Source organism: Gopherus flavomarginatus, chromosome 22, assembly GCF_025201925.1.
Source record: "Gopherus flavomarginatus isolate rGopFla2 chromosome 22, rGopFla2.mat.asm, whole genome shotgun sequence".
Taxonomy (NCBI): Eukaryota; Metazoa; Chordata; order Testudines; family Testudinidae; genus Gopherus; species Gopherus flavomarginatus.
In genome coordinates, this window is record NC_066638.1 from 12,334,410 (window position 1) to 12,347,488 (window position 13,079).

At 49.8% G+C, this 13,079-nt stretch overlaps 1 protein-coding gene across 1 annotated transcript; it reads right to left on the minus strand.

Moving 5' to 3' along the window:
• Positions 1-1,523: 1,523 nt before the first annotated feature.
• On the minus strand, positions 1,524-6,788 carry RAB42 (RAB42, member RAS oncogene family). The gene is made up of 2 exons (XM_050932530.1): positions 6,441-6,788; positions 1,524-3,938 (listed from the first exon to the last, which is right to left on the minus strand). The coding sequence occupies exons 1-2, from the start codon at positions 6,686-6,688 to the stop codon at positions 3,515-3,517; spliced, it is 672 nt and encodes a 223-aa protein (XP_050788487.1). The 5' UTR covers positions 6,689-6,788; the 3' UTR covers positions 1,524-3,514.
• Positions 6,789-13,079: the final 6,291 nt, after the last annotated feature.

Consider the following 13,079-nt stretch of genomic DNA (forward strand, 5'->3'; position numbering starts at 1 on the left):
CCCCCCGCTCTTTGTCCCAACTACTCCATCCTGGGACCCAACCCCCTATCTAAGCCTCCCTGCCCCTTGTCCCCTGACTGCCCCCCTAGGACTCTACCCCCTACCTGTCCCCTGACTGCCCCAACCCTTATCCACACTCCCACTCCCAGATAGAGCCCCGGGACTCCCATGCCTATCTAATCGCTCCCCGCCCCCTGACAGGACCCCCAGAACTCTGGACCCATTCAACCCCTCCAGCTCCCTGCCTGCCCCAACCCCTCTCCACACCCCTGCCTCGACAGCCCCCCCGAACTCCCAACCCCCCCAGCTCCTTGTGCCTTCACCATCCCCTCCAGAGACCCCCCCTCACCCTAACTGCCCCCCAAGACCCTCCTTGCTCCCTGTCCTGACTGCCCTGACCCCTATCCGTCTCCCACCCCCTAACAGACCCCAGGGACTCCCATGCCCCATCCATCCCCTCCCACTCCCTGACTGCCCCCTCCAGAGACCCCACCCCTAACCACCCCCCCATCCAACCCACTCTGCTCCCTGTCTGCCCCCAACCCTTATCCAAGCCCCGGCCCCGGCCCCCTTACCATGAGGCTCCGGCTCACGCGGAGTTTTGTCGCTGCCGCACGCGCGCAGCCCCGCCCCGCCCTGCCCCTAAGAGCGCTGCGCGCGAGGCGGCGGGACTCCGGATGAGCGAGGAGCCGTTTTCCCTCCCCAGGGAGCCAAACGCTGCCCCGCGGGAGCGCGCAGCCCCAACCCCCCCAGAGCGCTGTGGGCGCGGCGGCAGGACTCATGGGGAAGGCGGAGGAGGGGCGGGCGGCTTGCTGCGCTCCGTCCGGCGCTCCAGCCCAGGAGCGCGGACCCTGCAGCTTGCCGCGTCGGCAGGATTTTTAATGGCACGCTGGGGTCCCGGCAGGCCCCAGCGTGCCATTAAAAATTGGCCCGTGTGCCATCGGTTGCTGACCCCTGTTGTAGAGTTTCACAGAGCGCAAGGGCAGCAGGGGCCACTATTACTGTCTAGTCTGATCACCAGTATAACACAGACCCTAGGACTCCCCTGAATTAACAGTGTCTGACAGTCCCCACACAATTACCTCCCTATCGCCAGTGACACATTAACCAGGCAAACTCATGTGATCACTGCAGAACTGAAACACTAATGGGCCCAGATACCGCAGTGGTGGCTTTATAAGAAATGTGACAGCTAGACTAGGTACAATAGAAAAAAAGAGCCGACAGATTAGCTCAGTGGTTCTCAACCAGAGGCCCGGGTACCCCTGGGTATACACAGAGCTCTTCCAGGGGGTACATAAACTCTCTAAATAGTTGCCTAGTTTTACAACAGGCTACATTAAAAAGTCCTAGCGAAGTCAGTACAAACTAAAATTTCATAGAATGACTTGTTTATATTGCTCTATATACTATACACCGAAATGTAAGTACAGTGTTTATATTCCAATTGATTTATTTTATAATTATAATGGTAACATGAGAAAGTCAGCAATTTTTCAGTAATAGTGAGGCTGTGACACTTTTGTATTTTTATGTTTGATTCTGTAAGCAAGTCGTTTTTGAGTGAGGTGAAACTTGGGGGTACGCCAGACAAATCAGACTCCTGAAAGGGGTACAACAGTCTAGACAAGCTGAGAGCCACTGGATTATTTTATCCCAGGAAAGAACTGTTAATTTAAACTGAAAGTTTAAAACTACTTTAAGGGGGATAAAGTGCAGCCTAGTGAGTAGGGAAGGTGGCCCAGGCATCAGGACTCCTGACTTTGCCACTCTTCTGAGCAAGTCACTTGACTTTACTGTGCCTCAGTTTGCCCAGTTATAAAATGAACGTAATATTTCCACCCTTCACAGGAGGGGGTGAGGCCTCATTAGTTAAAAACTGTTGACGGTGTTAAGATCCTCAGGTAAAATGGAGCCACGGAAGTGCAGCGCATCAGCAGAAGGCCTTTTGCTGCATAAGCTGGCACAGTTTTCTCCCATCCTAACCCCCAGTCTTGAAGGAAGCACCAAATCATACAAAGGAAATGATTTATTTGTAATGAAGAATCCATACAAGCTGGAGACGTGAGTACCAGGGTTGCACTAGTCTATAGGTAGCACAGCTTCACACCCACAAACAATAACAGACACCTGCAAATACACTGGCGTTAAATCCTGGTGCTACATAGTCAGCGAGAGTTTTCCTATGGGCCAGGATTTTAGGGAGTTTAATGCCAGCTTGATTTTCGACAGATGCAGCATGCCTGGCTAGAGAGGAACAGAACTGGGATTTTTCTAACTAGATGCAAGATGGTACCCATAATGTCACTCTTGTTTAGATCCAGGCTATGCCATTGAAATCTATGGCATTGTAGAGGGATACGGGAGGGGTGAATCTGTCCCTGGGAGTTTACCATAGCAATTTTTAAGTGTTCAAATGCAGTCAAGCCATAAGACTGAGCATAGGAGCATGATCACCGAGGGTGTGTGGCCAACTGGATAGGACACCTGTGGGACAGTCAGGAGACATAGTTTCTTTTCCTAGCTCTGCCTATGAGCTTGGACCAGTCACATCCTTGCTCTATGCCTCAGTTTCCCCTCTTACCCCTTTATCTATTTAAATTGCAAGCCCCTTTGGGCAGGGACCGTCTCTTACTATATGTTGGTATAGCACATGGTAGAATGGGGCCCCAACCTTGGTGGAATACTAATAATGTACTTCTAAGGCCTCCTCAGTCTAGACCAAATAGCATAGGGTTACGCTAGAAACGGAGCAATTTATTCCACAATTAATGAATGAATTAAAAGAGTGCCTAAGCATGAGACTGCCCCTTTTCAAAGGGGTGACTCTCACCCCTCTGCACTGAGGACTGCAACTGAATTCCACCCTCTGGAAACATCTAATCGGCTTCCTCATATCCTGAGAATTCTTCCACTCACCATGTTCCTTAGGCACCCAAAATCAGGCCACGATGGTTTCTTTGTAAAGCTGAAGTCTCTGAGATGTTTCAATAAAGCAAGGAGTTTTGGATTTGATCCCTTGTAATGCAGTACCACTCCGGGGACCCTACTAAGGATCAAGGCCCCATTGACTGGCTCAATTGTTCGATGTATTTGATGCATTCTCATGTATGTTTTAAGAGCTGCACTCCTAGATACCTAAAGATTTTCCTAGTCCTAAAATTCAGTTAAAAAAAATTAAAAAGTTTTAGAGCCAGTGCTGCAGCGTATTAAAAGGGATTTATTTCCCCTGCTAAGAACCAAGGGAATGCCTCTAGTGTTCTCTGGATTCCCTGTTCTCCACCTAAAGGGGGCAGTAGTGCACTTTTTACTATTCTGATGGAATGCATCTACTGTGGGTGAAAGCAAGTCCTGGAGGTTTTTATTTTCCCTAGAGATAAACTGAACTCCCGTCCCCCTGAACCTCCAACCGTACATCTCAGGCCCATCTCTAATTTATTTATGAATCGGCTCATCCAGTCCCTCCTCCACCAATTCGATCCCCTACGCCAGGTCCTAGTCCCTAACTTCTGGGTTAACACTGGCATTTTTCTTGCGGTTTTCGCCTCTTCTTCTGGGGGTTGCAGGTTTTCTTGTGAATCACCTTCACCCCGTCCCAGCCTTCCTGAAGATCAATCTCCTTGTTCTTCAGAGCCTCATAGATGGTGTTGGTCAACGTCTCAAAGGCCAAGTCTACATTGGTGTTGCTTTTGGCAGATGTTTCCATGAAACCGATGCCCAGGGAGGCTGCCAGCCCCTCTGCCTCTTCGGTGGAGATTTTGCAGTCTGATTTCAAGTCACTTTTGTGACCAATCAGGAGGAAGATGACCTTCTCCATAATCTGGATGCTGGCCACTTCATGGTACCACTCAATGATGTGCTCGAAGGACTTACGGTTGGTCATGTCGAACACCAGCAGCACTCCTACAGCGTTCCGATAGAAGGATCTGGTGATGCATCTGGGAACACAAATGTAACAACTCAGTGAGCCCTTAACTTTGCTTCTCACCTGCAAATTCCATCCAGGAACTAGGGCTGGTCTTCTAAGGCCCCGCTGGCTTTTACTCACTTTGGACCATGTGTCACCTTGAACCCCACACACAGCTGGTGCCCTGTCCTACTTTGCTGATTGATGACATAAACATTGGGTTTGGGAGAGGTTCCCCACCCCCATCCCATTACCTTTTACATTAGAAATTCAGGTCTTGCCTCTTTTTTTATTTTCCTGGAAGACTCTATGGACAACTAGAGACTAAACTGTGGCCCCAGGCCTGCACCTCAGAGGTATTTGGGTACCTAGTTCCCATTTAGTTCAGTAGGAGTTAGGCACCTAAATACCTTTAAGGATCTGGGCCCCAGAGATGGCAAAGAAATAAATCCTGACGAATTAATCAGGGAAGTGATTTTTAGTCAAAAGTCTTGAAACTCTTTTTATTGTTAACATCTATTTGACTCAAATGTATTGTACACACTAAAGAGAAAAACACTTTTTGTTAAAGATTAAATGTCTTCATCCCTTGAGTAAGGGCTGAGAAACCTTCCAATCCACCTTTCTAGTGCTCCACAGAGCCCTTCAGTAGAACCAGGGAAGACAAGACATGAGGGTCCTGACACTTCTAATGTAAAACACAAGCAGGAAAGAAATGTTTTAGGCTTTCTTCAGACATCATACAAAGACAAATAAGGGCAGATCCCCACTATTTCATCCATCTTTAAGGACCTATATTAAGAGTTTTTCTTCTGGGAGCAGGGCTATCAAAGACTGGCCTTATGGCTTGGCTTCTCTCCTATGATACAGCAAAGCGGCCAAGAAGTCAACATCACTGGCTATGTGAGTGAGGAGTCTCCTTGCACAAGAGGAATCCCTGGGTTATGCAAGACTGATGTAGTAGCTCTGTATTGCTGCCCCGCCCAGTCCTCAGCATGGCCAGGAAAAGGAAGCCATTGTTGCAGTGCCTGTGGTCCCTGGCTGGAGTAATTTAGAGCAGCCCTGAAACATCTCTAAATTGTGCCAAGAGCCGAATCACCCTGACTGGCTCCTGGATCAGGGAACTGCAGAGCTGGCATAAAACCACCTTTGCACCCCACACTTGGACCCAAGTCAAGCGCAGCTCATGTAGACCTTAGAGGCTGGGCTAGGGAGGCATGCTCTAGATTTTAAAACCACACTCCTCACTGTGTTATGGGAGAGCTTGACTAGTGAGGGTTTTCAAGGCCTCTGGTCCAGGGGAGTTAGGCACCTAAATAGGCCCCTATCCTAGGCCCTCCACTAGTTGTTTTATGCTGCATTGGTGTGCTCCATGGAGCGTGTGTGCCATGGGGTGGGGTGTGCCTGGAGTTCAGTGCTAGTTGCTCATTCATTCCTTAGAGGCAATGTCCTCCCATGACCAGAAACTGCAGCGCATAGTAGCGTCATAACTAATATTCACTGCAGCTGTAGCTCCCCAAAGAAGAGTTGATTTCAGTGGGACTGTTTGCAGCGGTAAGAGCTGTTCACCTGCGTAGATCTGCCAGGTCAGGCCCATAACTAGTTATGCCACCTTCAGCCGCTCTTATCTCAACACCCCCCCAACAAACAAGCCTTTCAGCTGATTGGATCCTTTTTCACACACAGAAGAATTGTTTCTCCAGCCTGCAGGAATCACTGAACAAAACCATCCACTCCCCCACACAGCCACCCACAGATCACAACAATAGCAAATCCTGCCTTCTAGACTCCAAGATTCCCCTGTGCTGTAAACTTCATCCACTCTCCTTCCCGCTGCTCTTTCTCCATAAGAAAGCCACGTTCCCAGTAAAAAATGAGTGGGGGGTTACTGGCAGTCAAATAATTGCTGGAATTGACCCTAAGTATAAAAAAAAACTCAAGTTCTCCTATTGCAATGCAAGCATCTCTCACCCGGGCCTCTCAGTGCAAACACACAAGCGTGACTGGGTGACTTCATCATGCACATGATCATGCTACAGCATGACATTGACAAAGCTGTAAAGAAAAGAAAACTGGAAACAAAACCCTTTTTAAAAACAAAACCACCACCCTTGCTCAGGCCATCGGGTGCAGGAAAGAGAAAGCACCAGATCAGGGATGATGTGTGTGTGTTGGGGGTGAAGGAAACCGGTTTGGAGCTGGTGAGCTGGGTCCCCAGTTATGGGTACGTGTGTCCAGTCTGGGGGGCAGGCAGGCACGGGAGGTGGAGGGTTCTCGGTGTGACTCTCACTCTCTGAAGGGATCTGGTCTCTGCGGACTGGATCTCTGTGGTAGATGGGTACGTCTCAGGGATTTCTAAGATTCTTATCTCAGGGCTGTGCCAATGCTAGGACAATTATAACCCTGGGTGGGTGTGCGTGAGTGACTGGAGGGTGGGAATGTGACTCTGGGTGGGAGTGTCTGAGCCCGCAGGGTAAGTGCACTGGATGCTTGGTGTGAAATGGGGCAAGCTGGGTCTCTGGTCCCTCCTCACCTGAATCTCTCCTGGCCGGCCGTGTCCCAAAGCTGCAGCTTCACCTTGATGCCCGGAGGCAGCTCCATCATCTTGCTGTAGAATTCCACGCCCACGGTGGGGCAGGGAGCCGGGCTGAAGGACCCCTCGGCATAGCGCCTTAGCAGGGAGGACTTGCCCACGGTGGAATCCCCTAGGAGGATGATCCGGAACTGGTAGTGCCAGTTGCCATTCAGGTGAGAGACCGGAGGGGGTGGCACCGGCTCCATTCCAAGGAGGGGCAGAGGGACTGGGGCTTGGGGGCACTGGAGCAGCCTTTGAATTAAGATATGGATTCCCCAGAGGAAGCCTTGGGTGAATTGGCCTGGAGGAGGTTACAAACCCAGATTCTGGCCTGGAATGACAGGAGAGAGAGACAAAGGAGAGAGAATTTAACCAGAGGTCTCCACCCTCATCTCATTTACCTCCTCCCACCCCACCCTACTGGAGTCCCCTTTGGGAGCAAAGTTCTGCTATGGGGACAGAGACACTCCCGCATTCCCTTTCCCAGCCTCAGTCCCTATCATCTACCCCCACCCCCAGCCAATAAACAGAAAACTCCTCTGTATCAGATTACCGTCAAGCTCCCAGGAGAGGTGGGGGAGATGCAATTCTAGGAATGTAGCAGTTGCCAGATCTGATCAGACCTGGGGTCCATCTAACCCAGTGTCCTGTCTCTGACAGTGTCCACCACCTGCTGCTTAAAAGGTAGGTGCAAGAAACTCCACAGTGGACAGTTATACCCACAGGAGTTTCTTCCTGACCACAGACAGGTACTGGTTGGTTTATGCCGTGAGACCCATGAGGGTTTATATACCCTCTGCAATGTTTTGTCCAGCCTAATCATAGAATCAATCTCAGGGTTGGAAGGGACCTCAGGAGGTCATCTAGTCCAACACCCTGCTCAAAGCAGGACCAATTCCCTAATGTTGCCTTAGACACTCTAGATAGATGTATTCTTCTTGGGATCTTTCTTTACCTCTTGGGCTAGTCAGTTCCACAGTGTCTCAATTATCCAAATGAATTGAAAGAACACTCCTTGATCTGCATTTGAATGGAGACCCATTCACTCCCATTCACAGGCACTGACAGTCCATGTGGCAACTACAGCAATTACTTATAGGGGAAAGTAAGGTTAGGAAAGAGCTTGGTTTCCTGGTATTCAGTAATGGAAGAACCGTGACCATGTGCCTAGCCAGCTCTCCACAGACCGCCTGCAAGGGCCCCGTGGAGCCCAGTTTGAGAGCTCAGTGTCCGGCAGGAAGCCCAGCAGTGGAAGGATAATGGTCAGTTGGGATTGGTAGTGAGGTTTGCATTACTCTGTACTGACTCCCGGCTGTGTCTTCACTAGGCTTTCCCCCCGGCCCCCTGAACATTTCCCCGGTTGCTATCACCAGTGCAACTCCACTGCTAGCAGCAATGGGGGGAACTGAAGTGTAGACAGGGAGCTGCTCAGAGCTAGTCCACATGGGATGGACCATTGGAATCATCTAGTCAGACAACGTGTCAGATACAGGCCAGCCGCCCCAAGCCCAATCCCATCCGAGCACCTGGATCTGTATTCAAGTCGCACCTGTGCTGCTGTTTTTAGGCGCTAGTTTGGGAAATCAAACCATGAACACTCTTCCTGGAAGGCTGCAATGTATCGCTTATTGCAGAGACTCCAGAAATCTAACACACCCCAGCCAAATACAGAGTGACACAGCAGGCTGCCCCCTAAGGCAGTGAGGCACAACTCACCCCAACTTGCTCCAGGCGGCTTTTGATGCAGATCCCATGCTACCCTCAGAGCCCCCTAACCTGCAAGCAGGAGCAGAAAGGCCCTTCGGATTTAAAGTGACAGCTTGTCATTTCAGCACAGTTCTCAATACACGACATGACATCCTGGATCCGTTTAAGTCAAAGGGACCTTGAGGCATCAACAGGTTCAGCCTCTGGCTTCATTCTCCATCGGGGTTGAAAACAGTTTGGCCTCTAGTCCACGCAAGCAAGCTCGATCCCTGGAGGATCTCTCCATTAATGTGACAGCTTGGCCCTGTCTATCCAGGCAGCTCCATTGTTTGCCCCCAGGATCAGAAGGGACAGAGAGACTCATTAAGAGGGAATTTTCCTAATGCACACAGGGTCCTTGACTTAATTAGGAAAGAGATTATCTGTGAAGAAAATCCAAACACATGGAGCAAAGCAAAGAATGAATCAAATGAACTGATTCAATTGTCTCCAGATAAAAGAGTTCTGAAGACTCTGCAAACAACAGCAGCCTGCTCATTGCCAGGGGTGGGGACAGGGGGAAGGCATGGAGGCCTCCTTGGTTATCTGTCCCCTCCACCCGATGGATCTGGGTAATAAAACATCTTCCTGGGCTAAACGACAGGAGTCAGAGTCAGGAAAGGAAAAAAGTGAGACGGTGGAACAAGGATGTGAACTAATTGAAATGAACGCACTTTGCCTCTGCTCGCCACAGTGGCCGGGTTTTCAAAAGTGCTGAGCACAACAATGCACTGAGGAATTCGCTGAAATCAATGGGAAGTCGATGCTTAAATAACTTTGCAGATCTGAGCCGGCTCTCTTTTGAAAGACTGGCCTCTGACTGGGTGGGTGCTGAACATTTTTGAATAGGTAATCTAATCTAATCTTATCTATCTATCCCCATACACTCATCATCTAATCTAATCTATCAATCAAATTTTAGGGTTTTATCCTGCTGATCATCCCCCTAGAATCTGAGTCTTCCACATTAAAATAGTAATAGTACAGTTACTAGTCTCTTGCGCTGCACCCTGCTTGAGGCAAGGTTGGATTTTGGAGGGGGCCTAGCAGAAGGTGATGGGGGACAGCAAGGAGCTGGGAATAGAAGGGGTTGTTTTGGTGGAAAGGCTTTCTCAAAGAGGAAGGTTTTGCAGCAGTTCCTAATGGTCAGATGCTGGGGGCGCCTGACCCCCTCTGGAAGTTCATTCCATTGCCGGAGCTGCTCACCTGAGAATGCCTTGTCCCTATCTCTCACATGCTTCATCATCTGGCCCCTTGTTTCGTTTGAAGGGAAGATGAGGAGAGGAGATATTTCACCAGCTGCAAAATTTAGGGCTGTCAAGGGCAGTCCAACCTGATACCAGTCATGTCGCTCTCTTGCATGTTGTTGGCTATGAAACTTCCAGCCTGACTCAGGGGCATGGCTCAGGGGAGCTTTGACTTTGAGCTCAGAGGGGATCCACACACGCTAGACCCCAAGGTGACCAAACAAATTTAGTGAATTCCTAAGGCACTAGAAGAGTCATTGCTTCAAATCCCCCTCAGACCCATAGCAAGTAAGGCCACATCTGCACTTAAAACTGTTGCTGCTATAGCAATGTTGGTTGGGATGTGATTTTTTTTAATAACATTTTTATACCAGTAAAAGCCCCAGTGAGGACACAGTTATATTGACCAAATGGCCCTTTTGCTGGCATCAGAGAGTCACCGGGAGATGCTCTGAACTACTCTCTATGAAGCCAGGCAGGACTCTGTGAGTAGCCTGTCTCCTGGGCAAGAAGCTTAAGCAGCTTCGACCTTCCTGGGTCTGACCTCGGAGCAGTCAGCCTCCTCTTCCACACCGTGCGCTTCCCGCAGCGAAGCCGCACAGGCGGGGCTCCTGGGAAAGCCAGAGGATCCTGCACCCCAACTCCACAGTCAGACGTGACTCTCAACCAGCTGGTAAAACAGAAGGTTTAGTAGTCGACAGGACACAGTGTAGAACAGAGCTTGCTCTTACAGACATCAGTGACTTTCAGCCAAGTCCATCTTGGGAATCCTAGACCAGATGCCCTGGATTCCCCCTGTTCCAGTCCCTACCACGCAGACTGCCAACCTCCCGCTACCTGACCTCTGACATCCCCCTTGATGCTCCTCCTCCTTCTCTTTGTCTCCTTCTGGGCAAAAGGTGTCACCTGGTTGCATCCCCCGTCCTGGGACTCAGGTTATATAGGTGCAAATAGCTGGGCAGTCTCACCACCAAGTCCCACCACCTAAGTATTCGTGCAGTCCACAGGGAAACGAAGGTACACACAGTATTAGTATAGAACAGGAAGATTCACTTGCAACATAACAAGATGAATAAACCCCACTTCCTCACAGCGGCTACACCTTATTTTGTTCAGGGAACTGATATAATCTATGCTGGCAAAAGCACTGCTTTGCAATATATGCTGCATCTCCCCTCTGTGGCAAACCATTTCTAGTACAGACCAGGCCTAAGGCTGAAGTGGATACATTTGGCACTGAAGTTTGTAGGAGTGGCACCCAACTTACGCCAGGGCTGTCCTGAGTGCTAGAAGTTGCTTCCATCTGGTATGAGCTGTGGGCTCTCCAGCATGTTCCTCTTAAACAAGTGTTCCAGGCTCACAAACATCTCTGAGGCGGCTAACCAGCCGCCCCCGCAGGCAGTGGCAATGGAGAGGTAGCTATGTACTAAGTGAGCCATGGAGACTACGCTCCCCGTCTCACGGTGGTGGGAAATCTGCCCTGCTACTGCTGTAGCTTATCTGCAGATAAGGGATTTCAGTCTTCAGGGCTGGCACCCTCTCCTTCTGGCATTGGCCAAGGCACCCCCTCCAATCAGTCCAGCAAGTTAGATGGGGGGCATCCCCTTGGACTGTGGGGCTTTTTTCCCCCTATTCCCTTGTCTGTTCATGTACCCATTCTCTGAGCAGCACCCACTGACTCCAGGCTCCTACTCAGATCATTGGGCACTGTCTGGGGTTCTCTGCTCAGTGTCACCCTCTGGATCCTTTATGTGACCCTATGACTTGCACCCCTATCCCTATTGTTCATAATCAGTTTAGTTCTGGGCTCTTCTGCGGCCCCTCCCTTAGCTGAGTGGGTGGCCTTCTATAGCCACCACCCAACAGGTTGGCCCCAGCATGGGCAGTAAGGAATTCATGTTAAATGCTCTCAGTCCCCCAGGTTTAACTGCAGAAAGGGACAGGGTACAAAGGAGGGGAACAGACAGGGTTACTTTCCTGTATGTCGGTTTGCAGCTCTCCCCTTTCTGCACCTTGGGAGCAAGAAGGATGGAGCTGGGGGCAGAGCACTTCATGAAGCATCTGTAATAGACGCTGTTCTGTCTCCACACCAGCTTCCTGTCACCTGATAGCATCAGGAGCAGTTCCTTTACTACAAAGGTCTTTGCAACTAGGGAAGGCTGAGCAAAAGGCTGACAATGCTGGACACAGGCCGCTCCTTCAAGCACAGCATGGGAGGGGGAAGGTTTCCTGGGGCAGCAGTTCTTATGCAACAGATCAACCTTTCCTTTCCTCACTCCAGCTGAGGCTCTCAAAGCACTTTGCAGACCTCAATAAGTCAACACACCTGCCTAGGAAATAATATTGTTAAATCTTTATCCATTTTATAGAGATGGTAGCAGGGGCCACCCAATGAGACATGGCAGAAATGGGAAGTGAATGCAAGTCTCCTGTTGGAGGCCCATTCGCCCTCTTTAGCCACAACCCGATCTTTTACCATTTGATATTTCTAGGCTGAGATTTTTTTGCAGCAAATGGATGCCTGAATCTAGGCTTCCAAATCCATCTTTAGGCATCTAAATGGCTTCACTCTGAGTACCAGTCAGCAAAGGGAGGCAAACATGGTCTCCCAGCTGCTTTCAGGGGAGGGAGAATAGCAGCTCTCACACCTATGCTTATGGGGCTGGGGGGGGAATACAGCCCTCCCCCATCCCCCTCACTTCCTGGGGTGGGAAATGCTGATTCCACCTACTCTTTTAGGATGGAAACTGCCTCAGCAGCATTTTCAGGGAAGAAACACAACCTCAGCCCCAGGCTTGCTGCAAGGGGCAGGTGCCCCCCATCTCCAGAATTGTAATGAGGGGAGGGGAGGGAAGGAAAGGAAAATGTGTCTCCTCATGCTTTTGGGGGAAGTGTGTGTGAAATCCTTCCCACCCAGTTTAGGTGTTGAGGGAAAATGCAGCCCACACCCACATTGACAGGGTTGGGAAAGGTGGTAAGTGGCCCCCACCCATTTCAGGCTTTTACAAACAGAATATACAACTGGGGTGAAGATCTGTGGTGGGTGAGGGTTACCTGCTGATGGACTAAATTTCCCATCTATCATCTTATCCAAGGGTTCTATTCTGCTGCCCATCACCAGTGCATCTGAGCATGTAAAATCAATAGCAACAGTGAAGTCCCTATTAACCTGCAGCACCCTGTGTGACAACTGACAGTTGCCTTCTTCCCCATTCTCATTTCAATGTACCTGCTACTGAAGGGTCACTAGTTTGCAAAGACAAATCATCACTTAGGCCTTGTCTACACTACAGCTGCTACAATGGCAGTTACAGTGCTGCAGCTGTAACTGTACTGTGCTGTGCTTTCAGTTCTGCCACTGCTCTGAGTCTCCATCCCTGTCTTACATGGATTTTCAATTCAGACAGTGGATGGAAACCCACTCACCCGTTACCACCACAGCCACCTACAAGGTCAGGAAAACCTTAACGCACTTATTTTGACTGTCTACTGTTCAGAGTACTCTTGTTAATCTGGGAACATGTACTTTTACACGCCTAGCTTACACAGACCTTTTCTTCATTAGATCTCAACATGCTTAAAAAAAAAAAGAATATTGTAGCTT